Source organism: Gymnodraco acuticeps, unplaced genomic scaffold (assembly GCF_902827175.1).
Source record: "Gymnodraco acuticeps unplaced genomic scaffold, fGymAcu1.1, whole genome shotgun sequence".
NCBI classification, from domain to species: domain Eukaryota; kingdom Metazoa; phylum Chordata; class Actinopteri; order Perciformes; family Bathydraconidae; genus Gymnodraco; species Gymnodraco acuticeps.
The window spans coordinates 531,042-552,746 of NW_022989892.1; the positions used below are offsets into that span (position 1 = coordinate 531,042).

Here is a 21,705-nt window from a genome sequence, read left to right on the forward strand (position 1 = left end):
TTATTTTGTAACCCTTTCATGCATAGAGGTCACTACAGTGGACAGCTATTCAAAAGGTGTTTTATATGCATTGTTGCACCATCAGCCACTACATAGGACTCTATTGCATCATCCCATACACTGCTACTCAGTGCCAAGTCAGTGTAAGTGCATGATAAATGTCTCTAAACCAAGATGGACGACAGAAAGTCACATGGACCAAGTCACCCATCTATATTTTGCCAATCCTTTCATGGAAAGCGCTCCCTGAAGGTATAAACAATATGGTGACATCAAGTAACAACTAAGGAATCATATAATTCATAAATTATCAAAGTATTGATTTTATGTTTGCAGGAAATCATGGTTAACCACCTGTCCACTACAGTGGACGTCATGCATCACTACAATTCATACTGGTACTGCTGCTGTTGTTCCCAGGGCCGTCCCTCCCTACTGGCAGATCGTGCAGACTGTGGGGCCTCACCTTGCGGAGGGGGGCCTCATCTGAGGCGCGCGGCACGGTTTCACCGCTGCGAGGCTCCAGTAGCACTCATCAAATAACTGTGGGGCCTCAAATTGGCCCCTGGCTTTGGTTATTCTTGAAAATACTTAATCTGCAATATATTTGTGGGCCGTAAATCAATATACTTGTGTTATTATAATGTAATTTTAAGTTTGCACATCTTTGACTGAGGTTTTCATAATTCATGCATGAAACGGGTTAAATGTTTAACTTTCTTTGTCAAAAAAACTATCAGATATTGAACTGTTTTTGATACTTAAAGGTGGGGTAGGTAATTTTGGAGAAAGCAGCTCGAGTGCGCTAGAATTTGAAAATACACAGCCGGAACAAATCTGCCACTTGCTTACAGAGCCCCTCCTCCAACACACACGAACGCGCACATGACCAATAAGAGATAAGTTTGTGCCCAGATGGAAGGCTGACAGGCAGGTAGGCTATCCAGTTATTTTAGCCGGGCCGGCTCAGATGATTGGTCGTGCTTTTTACAGTATTACGGCTTCCACAGATGACATTCTTTTATGGATTTGTTGTCAAAGCATTATAAGATATTCATTGCTATCGGATTTTAAGAGCATTCCATGGAATATAACAAAGTGTATCTCGAGTCGGTTTTCTTAAACTTACATACCCCACCTTTAACACTACAAGTATTTTTTATTGGTTACCAAAAAAGTTTTTGGACTGTGGTGTTACATTTCTCAATAGATGTGTAGCTAATATGTTTGAGGTGCTTTATGGCTAAGGATACATGATGGGAAATGATTAATAGTTAAAGATCAGAACACTACACAATGCCAGTTCTGTAATGTATCAAGAAAAAACGGATACAAAATAATCCCTTGATATATTTATCTAATTAATCAGACGTAAGGACAATTAATTCAAACAAAATCAGTGTGTAAAAATAAATTAAATATATAAACAATCCCTCTGTACTGTGACTTTCTGCTGATCTTGCCGTGTCCCCATGATGTTGACGAATTGTTTTCGGAAAACACATGGGTGCATTTTTGTGCTACCATGTGCCACCACCACAACAACAACCCCCTCTAAACACACACACACACACCACTTTGTTGTTCTGACCTACATTCGTACCCAGACACAAACACCCAGAGGGATAACAGAAAATAACTGATCCCATACCACAGTCTCTTAAAAAGTGAAAGCCTGTTATTATTTATGTTTTTTTAATACAGCAATATAGTAGAGGATCACTTATTCTCAAATACATTAAAAGCATCTGTCAAGAAAATATTCTGTGAACTGTCATTCACAATACATTCATATCTGTTAAATATAAAATGAAAATATATCAGAGGATAAAAAAAAGGCAGCTTTTAACAGCTGATATCTTCTAATCCAGAAATCTAAAGAAAATTCCCGAAATGACTCAATGGCCAAAGAAGGTTTAAAAGCATGAAGAACAAAGGGGACATTAAAAGAGTTTTAAAGATGGGAAGGGAGGGTGACACTCATTACAGCTGTAAAACTGGACTGAACAGAGCATGCTCACTGGACCACTTTGAATCCAACTGTTGTTGAATATCTGAAGCATGGAGGGAACAGATCCTGAAAGCACCTGAACATCACAGTCATACCAGATAAGAGTCACATAAATAGAATATGATGGCCGCTCTGTGCAAATACACACAGTGGTCCACACACAGTGGTCCACACTCAGTTCCAGTGTTTTCATGATAAAAACGTGGATATTCTACACAACAAATAAATAACTTTAAACTATCTTCAGATGTACTAAATATAGGTCTCCCAATATATATATATATATATATGTTGTATAAAAAGGCCTGGGGGGTTAATGACACCCGGTCAAACACAGCTGGGTGCAGGTTCCTTCATAGTTAAGAGAGGATTTCAACAGGAGACAGAATCAGACATTTAGTACACGAGGGTCCATGTAACAACATTATGGTGAGCGCAGTAACAGCATTCAGATTGTGTTATTATTTGTGTAGTGGTTTTTTTTTGTCAAATGAGTTAAGAGTGCAGTTTTAGAGCAAATTGAAATTGCCATTTGTATCTATTTTTTAAGATTATATCATCTTACATTTAATTGGATAAAACTACTAAATTAAAGGTGTAAGAAAATGGTATCAGACAAGTCAAAAATAACACTGAATATATAAATAAATAATATTATTGCAATACTTAACATTGAAACTACATTTTTTTCTTTAAAAACATTTGGCAAAGCAAATGAATAGGTAAACAAAATAAAGTTGTTTGTGCTCAAGAATGTTATTTGTCTGATAGTGTTTTATGTCTCACTATTTCCTCAAATTAACCAGTAATTATAAAACAAATCATAATCAATACATTAATTCGTTTCAGCCTTTCTTAATCACTTATTTAGTTTCATGTATGCAGGAATTGATGCCATTACTGCGACCACCACCATGTTGCTCCATCACTGAACAAGAGCCAGGCTGAAAATCTGAACCTTTAAAATGTTTGAGGTGCCACAGCTCATGCTGTTCTGTCAAATCCTGTGGCACCGATGAATCTTTGATCTCTCCAAAGAAATGAGCCTGAAACTGTCAGCAAATATAGATACAGGCAAACTCTAGAAATACGCAGCAGGGAGAGTGACACGGCAAACCGTACTTTAGTGTCTTACAGGAGAGGCATCCAGCGATACAAAGGGCCGCTCGGACATGATGCAGCCGGCGGAGATTTCTGGGTTTTTGATCAAAAGCACTGGCAGTCTCTGCCTCACAGTGGAAATGGACTGTACAGTTATTATAACGCGGCGCTGCCTTCCTGTCATGATGTCACCCGGAGCCACCAACCTGAAGACGTCACACTCTTTTTCTCTCCTCCTTCATAAAAGCAGCTCCTGGTCCACTGAGCCTCAGGGTTCACAGCAGCCAGAGGGTGAGCGGACGACGACAGAGTCACACACAGAGTGGGGGGTGGGGGGGGGGTTAGGGTTGGACCTCTGTGGCGGCCTCCACGTACTCTGGAGCGGCTACAGCTGCAGGCTGGGCCAGGGTGGAGAACCAGGAGGACATGGCCGACTTGGCGCTGGTCAACGCTCCGCCCACGGACTGACCTGAGAGCAGAGGGGGAGAACGGGGACCAAATAGGTAAATATGTCTTTTGAGTATTACTTGCTTTACTGTTTTTAATATTTGATCAATTTTGGACCATTAAAGGGCATTTTCTACTATTAATTAAAGGAAAGGTGTGGGTGATGTTGAGGTACACCACACATATTGTAAATAAACTGACCTTTCTGTGTATTTATTGGTTGTTCCCCTGAATAATGTTTTCCCTCGAACATTTAATTTAAGGAGCGTTGTGTGAGCTTTCTTACCCACTGCCTTCCCCGTCTGCACCACGCTGCGGCTGGTGGTCATCATGGCGTTTCCGATCTTCTTCCCTCTCTCGCTGTTCTGCACCGAGCTGCAGTGGACATAAAGAGAAGGAGAAAACAAAGGGTTCAAAAACCACGCATGCATCCAAGGTGTGACATTGCGGGGATTCTTCCGCATTTCCAGGAAACAAACCACACAAAAGCGGCGTGGCTAAATGTTGCGTCAACCTGTTAGAGGGGATTATGTGACGGCTGAGCAGCAGGTGCTGTGTCGGGAAGACCTGAGTGAAAGCGAGCGGGATCTGTTTCACAACAAATGCACGGCTAAATGCGGCTTCATTTGAACAGCAGCCTGGTGCGAGTCCAACCTTTCACACGGATCCCCACTGACCTGACATTCAGCAGGAATCATCTGGACAAACAGCAGCTAGAGACACCATGAGGATGCAGCTGCCTCTCTGCGCCTTCTCACCCCCTAATGAGCCAATTATTCCATCTGAAAATAAACCGGGTCCCTGTGAATTGACTGCACTGCTGCTGCCCTGATGGACACAACAGAGCTGTCGATCAGTGTGTGTGGTGAAATGAAAATGGGAGGAAATACATACATGCATGTTGTTTCTTTTGTTTGGGGAAAAGAAGACAACGCTGGTTTGCCTTTTCAAATGCAATGACCTTGGGTAAATACATTTACGTTAAAGTCAAGGTTATTTTAAGAATAAAATAAAGCAATTGTGTCTCTTTAATGCATTTTTAGCTGGTTGGTTTAGTGTAGATTGAGCTGTATTATGAACATTTTTGGAAAGGAATGATGTCGACAAACGCAATCATTTAGCACCACATGGCAGCCCAACATATTTAATATTGTAGAACAATCCATCATATCTGGATGATGTGTGTGTGTGTGTGTGTGTGTGTGTGTGTGTGTGTGTGTGTGTGTGTGTGTGTGTGTGTGTGTGTGTGGTGTGTGTGTGTGGTGTGTGTGTGTGTGTGTGTGTGTGTGTGTGTGTTGCCTGCAGACAGATACAGTGTTTTTGTGACTGCAGCATCAACATGGCACCCCCTCTGGGCGTCTCGCAGTCAGACGGACGTCCTGCGGCGCCGTCACTCCACCAAACAAGCTGCGGTTGCTAGGCGCCCGTTGCTAGGATCAGTGATCCGGCTCCGGAATCTGTCCTCCGTGCCAACTTCCTTTTGTCTTCCCTTTCAAAGTAAGAGAGTGGCTGCTGTGCATTCCCAGCGATGCTCAGAGGGCTTAGCGTGTTTTTGTCATTCTGTTTGAAGCCACTAGGTGTTTTGTTCTGATGCCATTCTGTTTGTAGTAAATGTGTATTTTTTTACATTTTATACAATATATTTTTTGTATAAACATAGGGGGGCTTTGAATATTATTTTAGCCACTCAAAAACACAGTATGACTCACTCTCATTAGGTATAGACTAATCATTATGTTAATCAAAACCACTACCACATTAAAATTACAAAAACTTACATTTTTTTAATGTTTTTATCTCTATTACATAACTTGTGTTTTATCATTTTAATTACATTTGAGAATGGCTTTAACCTTTAATTGATTACTGATCGTAATGCTTGCTCATATATCCAAGTTACATTACTACAAAATGCAAAATATGCACAAGTCTAGAATCATATTTTCCTCATTAGACTCTTTTTGTGACTGCATAGAAAGAATTGTATTAATGTTGAAGCTGTTAAAGGGGAAATAATGGAACTTAAATCCAGATACCATCCAGCCTCATGGTAACAGAAAGCAGTTTGTCCTCTCTCTGGCTGACCCAGATAAACATCTCCTTATGGGGCACTGCTCTGACAATAAAGAAAGACCCTCTAACAGCCAGAGTCCGCCTGCAGCCGTCACATGACTCCTGTTTTCTGAGAACATCTCTGCCACCGGCTGCTCTTTGTCCGAGGACGAGGGAACATGAAAAGGGCCCCCGTCCCCCCAGAGCATCCATAACACACATGCAACACAGCACATTCACAAGGAAGTCAAGCGTAGGGCCTGCTTTTGTTTTTGTGTGTGTTTTTTATTCCCAGGGGAGTAAATAGAGAGGAGGTGGCATGGCAGCAGCAGTGGGACAAAGAGTGATGAGCTGAGCGAATGGATGGACTCAAACAATAACATCTGGTCAATAGGGACAAATCACTGTGTGCCAGGAAAACAGCCCCATGTTTACATCTTCTTCTTTCCTTATTTACTCTTTCTTTCTGGTTTATACTGTACCTCCAGTGTTATATGTTCAAGTATGGGTCCTAATCAAGATCTAAATTGTGTTCTTTAAAAGGTAGGGTATGTAAGAATGGAGAAACCAGCTCGAGTGCGCTAGAATTTGAAAGTACACAACCGGAAAAAAATCTGCCCCTTCCTTCAGACTTCCTCACAGAGCCCCTCCTCCAACACACACACGAACGCGCACATGACCAATGAGGGCACGAGATAAGTGTGTGCACAGATGGAAGGCAGGTAGGCCATCCAGTTACTTTAGCCGGGCCGGCTCAGATGATTGGTCGTGCTTTTTACAGCGCCACGGCTTCAACAGGTGACATGTTTGTATGGATTTTTTGTCAAAGCATTTAATATATTCATTGCTATCGGGATGTTAAGAGCATTCCATGGAATATAACAAAAAGTGTTTCTGAAGTGAATTACCTACCCCACCTTTAACTGTACAACTAAATTAGAGGTGTATCTGTTTCTGCTGTCACTCACTCATGAGATGACTCAACTTGCTTCAGTTCATGGTGAGGAAAGTGTCCAAAAACAAATAGATGATGCATCTATGGATTTAGCAGCCATGGTTTAATGACTGCCTGTTGTTCTTGTGGTCCGGGTCAGCAGGGGGAGGGGGAGTGGGACACACAACACACACACACACACACACACACACACACAACACACACACACACACACACAACACACACCACACACACACACACACACACACACACACACACACACACACACACCACACACACACACACACACACAACACACACACACACACACACACACACACACACACACACACACACACACACACACACACACACACACACACACTACACACACACCACACACACACACACACACACACACACACACACACCACACACACACACCACACACACACACACACACCACACACACACACACACACACACACACACACACACCACACACACACACACACACACACACACACACACACACCTGGTTTAGAGGCTCTGACACAAAGCGGAGGCAGGAAATGAGATGTGTTTATTCCTGAGAAGACTCTAATGGCTGAGTGCCAAACTTCCTGCTGACACCCCCACCCCTCATCACCCCTTAGCACCACCATAGCTCCATCCAGAGTTTTAGAGCACAGTGAAGACCGTGCCCCTTCACCCCCTTCCTGCTCCATGAACCAGCAATTTTCTAAAATGCACCATAAAAAACACAATTAAGGCATTTCAGATGAACTCAACTAAACCCAGTTTAAGGTTTCGTCCACAGTTTGTTTGTCCGTGTGTTTGTTTGCTGAGCATTTACGACAAAGTTCATAGTGGCCATGTCACCAAACACCCTAAAGTAAAGTGAGAGAGCTGAGGGTACCGGGGGCCAACCTGCGCGTGTACTCATCGTAAAGCTAAGTTAGGGATGGAGCCAGTTTAGCTGTGTGTGTGTGTGTGTGTGTGTGTGTGTGTGTGTGTGTGTGTGTGTGTGTGTGTGTGTGTGTGTGTGTGTGTGTGTGTGTGTGTGTGTGTGTGTGTGGGCATTTATCAGACGCGTAACTCTAGAAGCGGAGCTCTGAGGTCTGTGGTCGGAGTCACGTTTCATCCACACTTCCAGGAGGGAACCGGAGCTGCAGCTGAAGAAGTCTCCAGCTCTGCTTTGTTTGAGAGTGAACTAGCTCATAATTAATGACCTCAGCTGATACAAACCCCCCCCCCCCCAACCACTATTAAGCTATATCTATCCACCCACAAACACAGCATGGGGTAACACACTTCTTACCACATACAGTACGGGTGCTAAGAGGGCACAACTCTTTGGAAGTGTAATCATTTATGGTCTAAAAGGAGGTAAGACAAGATAACAGTTACTGTACTGAACTTTTTAAAGAATTGAACAAATCAATTTCTATTCTTTATTTTAAACTAACTCATTGTTTCGTGCTCTAAGGGATGGATCCGGATTACCTTACATGTTAAGAATTTCTTTTTGAATCCAGCCCACACATTTAAATAATTCCCTCTTTAGAAATGTTCTCTAATCATTTGTTTTGAAACGATTATAATATTTAGGAAGTACAAAGCTTTGTCAGCGGCAAGAAGGACACTCCAACTAACTTGTGCCTTTAACATCATGTCCTCTAATTGATAGTAGAGAACATATCATTTTCATTTTGGCAGATGTTTAAGGAGAGTTGTAATGTCTTTCTTTCAAAGTAAAAGCACAGGGGTCAGAGATCAAACACTGTCCCTAATGGGTCGACATGTTCTTAAATTAATAAACAAAGTCTGAATTAGTAATTGAAAAACACTCGGTTTAAAGAAAGCCACATTCTATAAACACTTCTCAACATGTCAAATGTCTCTTCAGTGTCCTCCTCTCCCCACATGAGGGCAGCAACATGTTTGTTTTGGTGCGCACTGCATCAACTGAGCCACAGCGAAAGCACTGATAAGATGAAGTTTGAAAGAAACAGAAATAGGTCACGGCTCTGCTGCTGAATCTGCACTTTCCCTTTCCTGTTATTTCTGTTTTACATGTTGTTCCGTGACTTTATCTTTAAGGTGCCGTATCTTACAGAATAGATAAAGTACTCACTGCGAGAGTCGTAGTTTCACATCAGCAACACTGTACTGGCCCTGGAATGGATGTCTACAACAGAGAAGAAAGGCAGGCATCAATTCAAGCTTTCCTTTTCTCATGTTAGCTTCAGACATATATGAGGTTTTGGATCAATTCATCCTGGAGTTTAAGAATTAGTCGATGGCTGGGGAAAAAGCCACAACAATATACCTGCACTCCAAGTTTTAAATATGATATTGGAAGGAATCACATTATGGCTGTTCAAAATGGCCCCTTTGCAACAACTTGAGTTTTGAGACCAGATTACATCCGGACTCATTGACTCTTCATAACTTAGAAATGATACATTTTGTCACAGCTGAGATAACAGGAGTTTCTGTTTAAGATTTTCCCTTCTTGGTGACCCTACCCAGGGGTGATGGCGGCCATGGCGGGATGCTTGTTGCTGTACCACACCCGGTAGTTGTGGGTAATCTTCCAGGCTGCAACGAAAGGCGCTCCGTAGTCAGCCAGCAGCCTCTCGTTATCTGAGACCAAAAGAGAGATGTTTGGAGTCAGTGAACACGATTAGCAGCATAACTGGATTTAATGTCATTTACTCCACAAAGCTGATTTAAGTGTGATGATCAGTGTGTGTGTGTGTGTGTGTGTGTGTGTGTGTGTGTGTGTGTGTGTGTGTGTGTGTGTGTGTGTGTGTGTGTGTGTGTGTGTGTGTGTGTGTGCAACAATTACAGCCCCGATCATTATTAGTCATGCAACGAAGATAAGTCACCGTGGAATCTAACTTAATAAGTGAGTGAGCCCCATATTTAAAGAAAAAGGAACTGTTTTCAGAGTTATGATAGATACAATCAGAAGAAAAGATAAGAAACTGACTTTTTACAATAAAAATAATGAACAAATTGTGAAGAACTGGTCAAGTTTTTGGATTGAATTGCATTGTTTTGCATTAAATACAGCATAACCATCAGGCTGGGACCCTTTTTGTGAACCATCATTATTATTTATAATATTAGTATTTACTACAAAGGCTAATAGTGATAGCTATTGTTCTTCCCCTTGTTTAATTCAAATATTTATATACACTATTAACACATTTTTAATACAAAAAGAGTCCAAAATTGTCAAAAACATGTCTCAAGACCATTTCAAATTCTTTATGTATGGTCTTTTAAAGTGCGTTCATGAGCATCACTATAATACAATGAGACTGTACCACTATTACATTCTTTATTTAGATCAAATGTATTTCAATTCTATTTTGAAGCCTGCAGATACGCTAGCCAGTAATGGGTAATTAAGAAAAACAAGCCCTCGATGAAGCCATGAGAGGGAAGGAGAGGTTACAGACAGGAAGTGGCTGGGGTCCCCCACCTTGCTGCAGAGCGGAGGACAGTAGTGAGTGGAGGTAGAGTGTGAACTGGGCTCTGATCCATTCGTCTCCCCCCTCCCAGCCCGTGCCGTCCAGGAACACGTCGTCGCGGTTCTCCGTCACGTGCTTCACCAGGTAGTCGGCGAACCTCAGGTCGGCCGTCGTCAGGTTGAGGGTCTTCCGCAGCTCCAGGTCCTGGATGTGGACCAACGCTTCCTCCACCTACAGCACAAAACATTATTTAAACACTAGATTTTTTTTAACCTTTACATTGTGATTAAATCTTTTACAGCACCGACCTCCACGATAGCGTCACTGAGGTGCCTCTGCTGGCGGAAGAGGATGTTGGTTGCCCCGGCAACGAAGCCACGCACCGTCACATCTGACAGGAGGTGATGCTGCTGCAGCGCCATGTAGGGCATACACAGGTAACCCTGGCAACAAGAGGCAAAGGTCACTGTGTCACTATGTGAGTTTATATCCTGCGGAAACTCAAACACACAGTGGGGATTATTGGATAAGGGCGGGGGGGGGCGGGGGGGTTGAACAGAGATATATATATTAAAATCTTTATAAACTGCTGCTGATCTTTTATAGACTCTAAAAGTGGAAGGAAACATGACAATATATCACATATTTAGCATTTCCCTCCAAAACAAGCTCTTCGGGGCAAAAACTCCAAGGCTGAAGATGCAATTAAAATGCAGTTCATTTACTTGAAGGAATAAGAGGAATACAAAATATATTAACTGCAGAAAAACCTATAAATCCATGAGATGGGAAGACTGACTTTTCTACTAAGACTTAAATATATATACTTCACTACATGGAAACATTTGAACATATATAAGTATATTATTTGTATAATCAATAGAAATTGCATTTGGTTTGCCTTTTTCTCCACACACATACATGATTTACATCCACATAGGAAGAAAGTATTGGGCCTTGACAAATATTAAGATAAGAAAGACATTACACTGTCAAAAAATAGATCTAATAATCGGTCCATGTAGCTTGAGCTCAGCATGAGGGATTTGTCCGGATCCTCTCTGAGTGAAGATGCCTTACATCTGACTTACAGTTAATGATTCACAGTGTAACCGTTACCTTAGTGAAGATGGGGAGCGGCAGGCCGTACTGGTCCTCCTCCAGCCCTGACACCAGCCCCTGGACCACCCCGCCCTGGCCGTTGGCGGGCAGCGGCTGCACGGTGATGGGCGTCCCCGGCTCGGGGTCGAAGGCGTCCGGGAGCTCCGCGTCTTTCCCCTCGGCTGCCTCCTTCTTCTCAGGACTCTCCTCCAGCACGCTGGGGTCCAGGGTCTCCCAGTCGCTCTCCGAGGAGTCCGGCGAGGTGCGAGACGGGGGTTTGAGGAGGTGGGTGTCCCCCTCGGTGCTGTCCCCCGAGGACAGAGGCTCTGCGGCGGGCTGACCGCTCTCCTGCAGCTCCGGGGAGGTGCTGGCGATGTCGGTGGCGGACACGGAGACGAACTCCTCGGCCCCTGAGACGCTCTCCACCAGACTGGGGTCTTCCGACACGCTGCCCTTAGGCCTGTAGTGGGACGAGTCCACCAGGCCGTGCTCCATCATACCTGCACAGAGGACATTGAATGTGAGTTTATTTCCTTTCTGTCTCCATTTTCCATTATAACCCATTTTGACGTCCGCTAGTTTTTTGTTTGACATAATAAGGGTTTCTACAATTCCAACATATTTCTGGATGTGTCAGCTTGAAATGTAGTCATTTAAGAACAAGTAACACACACTACAGATACGCTGAGAGGCAAATAGTTAAAATATTTGAAAACATGCCTTGACTTGGGTAGACTTTCAGAACCTGACAGTTCACAATCTTTTTGCTATTTTAACATATCTTTTGTTTGGTGTCAATGCTATGATATAATGCAATGCTCATTACTTCTGTGCACTATCCTTACAAATGCTTAACTTTAAAAGTGGAGATTGTGGAGTTGCTGACCTGGAAATAGTGATAAAACTGTCATCAGAGCTCCTACTAGTCTGTTGACAGGAGACACGTAGAAAAGGACCTGCAAACATAAACAACAACAAAACAGACATACAGCGTTATTTAACGTGGAATGTTCTGGACTACTAGAAAAGAGAATACATGTTTCTAATCGTACCTTCTTCTCCAGCAGAATGAGCTTGAAGAGGATAAGAACCTATGAAGGATCAAATTAAACGAAGTGTTTACATTTTAAAGAACAATTATAATAAACACTTTAAAGCTTATCATTGTCGTTCAATTTGTGATTGTCTTACCTTGTGCTGAAAGTGAAGAATTAGATCTCTCGGTGATAACCCTGAAGAAAGAAAACAAACACACTTCAGCAAATGAGGAATTTGAAAAATGCATAGTCATTTTTATGAAGTCAGCGACAATTACACGACACAAAGTCCCATTAAGCACAAATATGGTCTGCATTTTTTGCAACTAATCATAATAAAATCAATCGTTTTACTTCTTTAGTGCGTAACTTTGAATGATGAAAAGCTATTATCATAAAATTAAGAAATTAACTTGAGTTTTACTCTACAAAATAATACATATTCCAAGTTAAAATGCATGAAATCAGTCCACTATTTTTTGTCACAAGTACTGTACTCAACTTGTCTTTTCAGCTGTGACATGCCACTGTTCTGCATGTCATTATTAATGATTATGAACGCATGAAGTGAGAATTTGACCCACCTAGATAGACCTGCGACCCCTCGAGAGTGGAGCCCCTCAGGGAGCCGTTCATGTGGTCGTACAGTTCCTGCAGTGCGGAGGAGGGAGGTCAGTGCTGTTGTAAACAGAATAATAAAACTGATGGTTTCTAATGGAGTTTTTCTAACCTTTAAAATGGAGATCTGGGAGAAGTCTTTCTCCTCGAAGTACGCGTGTGTGATGAGCTGCAGCTTCGCTTGAAGCAAACCGAAGAGAGGCTGGAAACCAAGACAAACGCTGTCAGCACAGATCAAGTGTTTACAGTATGAAAAATCATTGCCTACTTCTGCTCATAGGGAGAAACAGCACTCACACATGACTCCTGTTTTCCCTCAAATCTTTTCCCCTCTAAAGCAGGAACTGTCCGGACATGATAAGATCTACTGTTTTCAGTTCGTCCTCATTTAACCCCCTTAAGATTAGAGTGAGAGATAAAGACTGAACTAAAGTAGCTCTTGCACAATTTTATTGGAGTTTTTTTATTTCCTTTTGTATGTAAAGTATAGTGTGTTGCATTGCTGGACACCCCTGTGACTGTAGCTATTGTGCATATGAAAATAAAGCCTTTGAATAATTAATCTTGTATTGCAGTTGGTTTTCTTGGTAAGGGCATTTGCTGCATTTCGAAAAATGTTTTCTTTAAATTATGAAAATGTCCTTCCATTGACACTATTAAACATTGAATATTAATAATATGTCACAGAAGAGGCACAAAATACAAATATCAAATCTGAAAATGAGCATAATAGGGCCCCTTTAATAACATAGAGGATTACAATTCATTTCCTTTTCCTAAATGCATTAATAAAAGATGGGAAATAGCTCAATCTGTTGCAGTAATTCACTGAAAAATGATGGCTCATCCAGTGAAGTATATTTCAGATTGTTCCAAAGCCCGAAGTCTCATGATGAATTTTACAATGTTAAAGCGTGACTGTAAGTTATGTAAATCTCTGTGGGGACGCATGAAATGGAAACGTCCGTCATGTTAATTCTTTTATCCCATCTTGTCTCCCATATTTCCATTCCTCTTCCACAAGATCATGCTGAGGTCACAGCTCAGAGAATTCATTTCTTTCCAGCATGAAAAGCTACTGACACTAAAATGTTTTTATGTCATAAAAGACGGCTTCCTGACTGACTGACTCACCACTCGACTGAGGACACACACGCTCTTCTGAACCGTCTCCCTGGTGACGTCAGCCTGCCGGACCTTCAGGGCCTGCAGAGGGATCAAAGACATTCAGATATTTATTTATATTAATACCACAAACGCTGCGAGGCCAGAGAGTGACTAATCGCTATGAAGAAATGATGTGATAAGGGACAAAAATAGAAACGGGAGATGATGCCATTTTATATCCTTCTCATCCAATCAAAACAAACACATTCACTTTAAATGTATCAAGACTTTTCTTCGGCTTTTTTATTGTTCTTTCACATGTAAAAGAATGGAAGTTAATAGGGTTGATTAATTGATGTATACATGGTCATTTTCTCGGTGGCGTATACCCTCATTCAATTGAGTATTTATCCCACCATATGTGCATGCATGCTTTTGGCTATACATTTACTGAGCTAGATAACAAAATCCATGGCTTTTTAATAATTAAGTAAAGAAAATAAGATGACTGACCTTTGCTTCTATTTGGCGATAACAGGAAACTCCATAGACACACTTCATGTCTTCACCGAGGGGCGGCAGGTGGAAATACACAGTGTCTGCAAAACAAAGTCACATTAATAATGTACCTTTATCTGTAGACCTGGGTTCCCTGGCTCAGTACACCAAGCCCACCATTACGAACCTTGGCATTAAAATGGACCGTGAACTAAAACTTGAGTCAGATTAAATCTGTGGTAAAAACAAGCTTTTATCACCATAGCTAGCCAAAGTAAAAGCTTTCTCTCCAGACAGCAGTTTGAGACAGTAATCCACGCCTTTGTCACCACTCGGCTGGATTACTGTAACTGTCTCTACATGGGGGTCAGTGGGTCCTCCCTCGCTCGTCTGCAGCGGGTGCAAAATGCCGCAGCAAGGCTTTTAACTGGCACACGGAAATATGACCACATTTCCCCCATTTTGGCTTCGCTCCACTGGCTGCCAGTACATTTTAGGATTCATTTCAAAATCCTTTTGTTTACTTTTAAATCCCTAAATGGCATGACCCCACCATATCTTTCTGAGCTGCTACACCCTTACACGCCCACCTGCCCTCTCAGGTCAGCGGATCAACTGCTCCTGAATGTGCCCAGAACCAAGTCAAAGCTCAGAGGGGCCGTTGCTTCTCCACACTGTGGAACCATCTGCCCCTGCACATCAGACAGGCTCCCACACTGTGGAACCATCTGCCCCTGCACATCAGACAGGCCGCCACACTGCCTGCTTTTAAATCGCTTCTTAAAACCCACCTCTTCTCCTTAGCGTATTAACATATTTTACAGTGTTGCTTTTATTGCTTTAAATTGTCTATTGTTTTTACTTGAACTTGTTTTATGGTGTGTGAGCTGAGTTACTTTTTGTATGTTTTGTTTTGTTTATTCGCCGGCACAGCACTTTGGTCTGGAGGTTTAAAGTGCTCTATAAGTAAAGCTGTATTGTATTGTATTAATAATCAGAGTCATGCAATCTTATATACAGCCTGTCCATCAGGAGCATCTTGGAGCAAAAAGAAAGGGATACAATATGTGTTAGCTTAGCGCCACTCTTGCAGGATTTGCTCTGCAGAATAAGCTCACTCGTTAGACAGGATGGTTATGTGAGAGAAAAGGTACAAAAGGGAGAATTCAACTCAGAGTCATAACAGCTGAGGAGAGACAGGTAATGGGTTATTTAAAAAAAAAAAAAAGGCTTCAAACAGCAGCAGGACAAACTGGATAACCCTGCAGCCGCCTGTCAATCAAAACTGACCTCTCAAACTTCAGTTAGAGAACCAAAGCCAGTTCTGCTGCATGTTGACACATTTACTAAAACCATTGGGGGACAGATTTTACACTTTACTGCATTTATCTGACAGCTTTGGTTACTTTCAAATTAAGATATTTGCACATTATATATATGAAGACTATGAAATGTGAGGTTTTGTTTTTATTTGGTTGAACTACCCAACAGTAACAGCTTAAATAATCTGTCAAAATTAATAGTTTTTAAATGATTGATCATGTTTCACAATTGTTGGCGCAGTTTTTTCTTTCAATAATTGTAATTTCTTTGTAAAAATGTAGATGTTTCTACTAAACAAAGATTATGAAAGTCTCCCTTTGGACTCTGGGTCATAGTGAAAAAACATTTTGACTATTTTCAGATTTTTTTTAAACGCTAACAATCAATCAATTAAGAGAGAAAACAATCAGCAGATTCATATATAATATATATTTTGATACATACTTTGAACATGCTTCCAGTCTCTGTTGTATATCATTGTTAATATAAGCTGTAGCCCCTAATCCATTTAACATGAGTTGAGGGTGATGTCATGCTGATTTGAGCAGGATCTGCAATAATAACAGATCAACGTTGGTGCGTTCAAAGACACTCTGGACATCTGAGACGTTATGCTTTGAGCTGTTATAAATGACCAAATCTCACATCATTCTTAAAGCTACATTAATGTTTGTTTATTGTTTGTCTCCAGGGAAATATTTCCAAATAATTCAGCTCATGAATAAAGTGCTGTTCTGGCAGCTGATTTTTCTAATGTCGTATATTTAGAGTTTACCAAAACTCAAAATGAAAAAGCAGAAAGAAAAGTCCTGCAAGAAAAATGTTATACTTTAGTGAATTGAATAGAAACTAGCGTGTAGAATAAAGGAAATCAGTCTTAAACCTTATGTGCAATGACATGGAAAACATTAGGTCAAATATGATTTACTGTCCAATAATACAAAATACAACGTCATATCAAAGATTGCCTGAAGCCCCTAACATGAAACGTCTCTGGGAACAAGCAGTGCACAAAATGCCACAACTATCCGTCTTCGTACCATGTGAGGAGAGGCGTTTCATAATGTGGCGCATGAAGATCTCCTCAGGGAGCCACAAAGGTTCAATGTGGACATCAGAGATTAAGCAGAGCCTGGAGGAGAAGGGGGGGGGGTCCCGGCTGGACAGAGCCTCAGCAGCAAGACGCCAAAAACACAGCCTTCAACTCTCAGCTTCACAGCAGGAAGCTCTGCTGGAGATAAGTGAGGCTGGAGCAGCACACTGTGATTTACTTACAGCCATTTTTGGTGAGGTTTCTTAAGATTATTTAAATCTGAAGGGTTTATTTTGTGAGATAATACGCAGGTCTTCAATTTCCTCTGCGCATTGCATTGGGGTCCAGATGTGTTGCTTTTTTTTTACGGTGAACTGGACATGTTTAAAACCTGCGTAGAGATATATTGTATTGTGAAAATAAGGAAACCATTTTAGTCCAGCACTGTGAAGCTTTTCCTTATCCATAAACAGGGGGAAATAGCAAAATAGAAACATATGTGAGGGGCAAAACTGCTCAAAAACAAAACATTAGCTTGTCCAAAACGATGCAAAACGTTGAATACAAAACAGCTACAACGACTACTTTCTTATTGGAGCTCTGGGTGTTTCTTTGATGATTCTCTTCATCTTCAGTAGTGTTCCTCTCCCCTCTGTAACCAACACCCGGCTCTCTCAGTGTCACTGCTGCTTTTATGAGCCGCAGTGCAGAGGGAGTCGCTCACATCAATGCTGCTTTCATCAGCTAACGGTCTGCCGGAGCGGCACAAACAAAGGACACAAGAGAAGAAGAAACTCACAGCAGGAGTTCATTCAAATATTCTACATTTAGAAATGCAGAAATGGGCAAAAACGCTGCCTGTGAGTGAGATCCTGAGGGGCTGATTTTCTACTGAAGTGAATTCAAAGCAGAGAGTGTTCTCCTTGATTCAGAATACATCTTATGATCTGGGAGCTGAATGCTTACAATAATATATTCACTACAGAGTAACGTCAGCACAATAACAATAAGGTTTGATGGCTGTAGTTTTAGTCGGACTTTGACTCAGTTCTTCCTTCACAGGGAAGTCTGAAGGGTAGCGGTGAACCACAGGAGGGTCACATGACTGCAGCCCAACACACGGGACACACACAGAGTCCCACTCTCTCTTCACAGTGTGGATACTGTTTCCCTCTGCAAAACCTCAACTTAAAGTGGACCTATCATGCTATATTTGAAACATATATTGTAGGGCCATACCTATACAAAACATGTCTGTGAAGTTTTTTTTTCAAAATACCAAACAGATCCCCCATTGTAGCCGTGCCTCATTCTGCTCATACCCCTCTTTTGCAGCCCTGTTAGAGAAACGCAGATCTTGGGTCCTTAGCTTGAAAAAAAGAAAAGAAGAGGAGGCGGAGCTAATGCCTAATCAGAATTCTACCGGAGATAAAGTTAAATTCGGTTGTGATAAAACGCCATCCTGTTCTAAACCACATCAAGGATTGTTTCTGAAATAGTATGGAGTTCAAATGCTTTTTCTCTTGCGGGTTTATCACAAGGTGAGTTCATTTTTTTATTTCCTGCTTTTCAAACACATGTGCTCTCCAGTACAGGTTAGCTCTGAGTGTTAGCGACGCTTGCTAATGTAAACAAAGACGAGATTACGTCCAAAACACGTCAGGCATTGTTTCTGATAGCAACTTTCTGTGGGTCCGCTTCCGATTTGACGTCAGATCGGATTGGAATCTGTATCCGCTCGTTGTACACCCGTTTTTAAAAGATTTGGGTACGGAGAAAAAGAGAGAGGGTTTGCGCGAGTTCCCCGACTCACCGGGGACACATATTTATGTATAAAAGACATCACAAAGTGCATTTTGCATGATAGGTCCTCTTTAAACAAAACCAACCCTGAAGTCATCCCTTCAATGTCAGCTGGGTGGGAAAAATACAGACAAGCAAATAAAGCCGCAACTGACAATTAATTATTAACCATTAGTGTGCTACATACAACCCAGAGAGGAATGAAAGAAAGGCCCATTACTTGTTCAAAAAGATCAAGTTGACATTATAACTTTGCTTGAGGATGAAAACCAGCTAGTTCATAATTTTAAAGAGGAATAGTAACTAACACTACATTATTGTCATCATTATCGATAAGTGTAGTTGTCTTTTGATTCGTTACTTCTATTAAAAAATATATTTTCAATGTTTGGATCATAATCAGATACAAGTTAGATTGATTTAATTCCATGTAAACCAGAATACAGAATGGATTTGCCTATATATATATATATACAGTTTTTATAGATGTGCCTTCCCCCTCCACTACTGACACCCAGTGCTTTAAATGTGTTAACAGTGTGTGTGTGTGTGTGTGTGTGTGTGTGTGTGTGTGTGTGTGTGTGTGTGTGTGTGTGTGGGGGGGGGGGGGGGGGTCGTACCTTCTGTGAAATTGTGTGCCCCGTCGGGAAGAGCCAGGAAAGGGAGGTACTTCCACTCCTCTGGCAGGAGGTTTACTGTCGTGACCCTCATCTGGCATCAGAGGAGGGTAGGAGAACTCCACCTGAGGGGGGAGGGGGCAGAGAGTCAGCACATTTACTTATTATAGGATGCTTTAAAATATGACTTCATTCCTATGACTCTGCATTGTCTCTTCTTATTATGCTTTCTCATAATACATTAAAATGAATACTAAGAATCCAGCAAGCGAATCTTGGTATTTAACTGCATTTGTCACAGTGACACACATTGGAGGGAATTTTAAGGACATACATCAAATAGTTGTTGAGAAAATCAGATGATGTTAGAGCATGACTAAAAACACAACTTGCATCAAAATCAATCACACATTTTATTTATTTAAATCACTATATTATGACTGAGCTCAAGGAAAGAAGGAAACACAGAACAGCTCCTGCCAGAGGTAACAGTTAACAGCCTCCTAAAATATTGGCATAAAACTGGCCGGCCCTGAACGCCACACACACACACACACTAGAAAATGTTGCATTGCAGCAGATTAAATTAGCCAATATATAAATAAACATCTACAGCTGTAAAAACACAACATACACATACATGTAGCAATAATATGAACCCTTAAACATCATATATAATAGTGACAGGGAACATCTACCCTCACTATATTTCATACTTAAGCTATTTGAAGCCGAAAAGTACTTTAACTTAAGCAATGTTTTGAATGCAGGACTTTTACTGAAGTTAATTATCTGAATCCTTCTTTCCATGTCACCTTATTAAGCTTCCTGCCAGAGAAACAGATGGGAGGCAGGTGAATAAGAGAAGGTGGCGACTAAAGGAGATAGACGGATGAAAGAGCCAAACCCCAATGTGATACCCAGCAGGAGATGGCTGGCCCCTCTCAGATAACGCCCAGAGGCAGCAGGCTGAAACAAAGCCTGTGCACGGCCCTGTCCACTCTCATTTTTGCATACAAAAGTGTCTGTTTTATCTTTCGCTCATACAGCAGCTGCTTCCAAACCTAGTGAGTCGAGGTTAACAGCACACAGAGAGACTTGGCAGATGGAGAGCAGCAACAACAAGGAGGAGGAAGCACAGTGTTTGCTTTACTGCAGCCAACCTAGCCTGTTAATCGAATGAATTTTGAGGTAGAGGAGGCGATAATTAGAAGATGCATTCGTGGCACTTGTGCTGAAAGTCTTACATACGCGTGAGGAGTCAAAAGGCCAACCTGATTAAGGGCCTTGGCTTTGCAGTTAGATATTTGTATGACAGTTATGTCTCAGATGTATAGCTGTCATAACAGGCTTTGATACTTCAATTCATGGCTTCAGACTTTATTTTATGAAGGCAGACTTTGGCTTATTTTCTTAAATAACAAATACTGTATAAAACAAATGTCCCAGCTATTACAAGCTGCGTAAAGGTTGAGTGATGCTCTGACCCCAAGAGGTAATGAAATAATTATAAAGTGTTGAAGCATGATTGATGGGAGGACACTTTGTTCTCATGTTTCTCTTATTTTTACCTATTTTTTTTGTCTGAAGTCATTTTGTGATAATATAAAAGCGACACAAATTCTTACTTTTGAGAAGCGTTAACATGCGTTGGTATCAATACAGGAAGTGAAGAAATGTTTTGGTAATAGCATTTTAAGAAATAAATACTCATTGCTTTTTCTATTTGGAAAAGTTCATTGAGATCAAGATCTTTTTTTAATAGTAAACTATGGAACAAGTTACACAGTCAAATATTTTTAACATCAGTTTAACATCTAATACTATTGTTAAATATTCATTACTGAAGTATTCAAATGTCAATTACTATTGTTTTGCAGTTCAGCCATTAGACAGTTGTTCTTGGGTATAAGCTCTCTAGACTACAAAACAATGCCCACAAAACACACATATTACATACTGTATCCAAGCAAACAGTCATACCATACTGTAGATTTCCTGGTACTAAATCAGCAAGCTCTTTAAATAACAGAGAGGGAAGATAAATACTTTTAAACAAGCTTCAGCCTGCTATAAAAACACAGTCCTCGCTGTTGAATACACTGAAGTGGAAAGATGCCCAATTTGGCAGCAGAGCACATGTTATATAACCCTGAGAGCCCAGAGCAAACAGCTGATGTTAACTCTCTATTCAATGCATGAGGAAATGTATCATCCCCCCTGCAGGATTTATGTATGCACTGTCAGAGAAGAAAATACGCAGTCATTGAGCCAGATTACAAGTCGATCCATACAAAAATATAGTGGAAATGTGCCTTTATTATGATTTCAATGGGAAGCCCTGGTTAGCAGTTAGCAACATTAGCATGGAGAGAAGGGTCTACGTACCTGACAGCCCTTTTTGTGGTGAAAACCAACCACCACGATATGCAGCACCGGTCCCTTTGGATCGTCCCTGCCGTTAGACTCCATTCCCCCCGGATGTTCTGTGTGTCCTGTGTAGTTTTTACCTCCGGTGTTGGATGTAAACACAGCCAG

At 41.3% G+C, this 21,705-nt stretch overlaps 1 protein-coding gene across 1 annotated transcript; it reads right to left on the reverse strand.

The window, feature by feature from the left end:
* Positions 1-1,678: 1,678 nt before the first annotated feature.
* On the reverse strand, positions 1,679-21,639 carry avl9 (AVL9 homolog (S. cerevisiase)). The gene is given in 17 exon segments (XM_034203085.1): positions 1,679-3,581; positions 3,846-3,934; positions 8,683-8,736; positions 9,077-9,194; positions 10,042-10,261; positions 10,339-10,473; positions 11,150-11,631; positions 12,018-12,087; positions 12,184-12,222; positions 12,323-12,363; positions 12,753-12,819; positions 12,899-12,988; positions 13,921-13,992; positions 14,407-14,492; positions 19,171-19,243; positions 19,245-19,292; positions 21,556-21,639. Coding segments are annotated over 17 exon segments (1,896 nt in total). The 3' UTR covers positions 1,679-3,453.
* Positions 21,640-21,705: the final 66 nt, after the last annotated feature.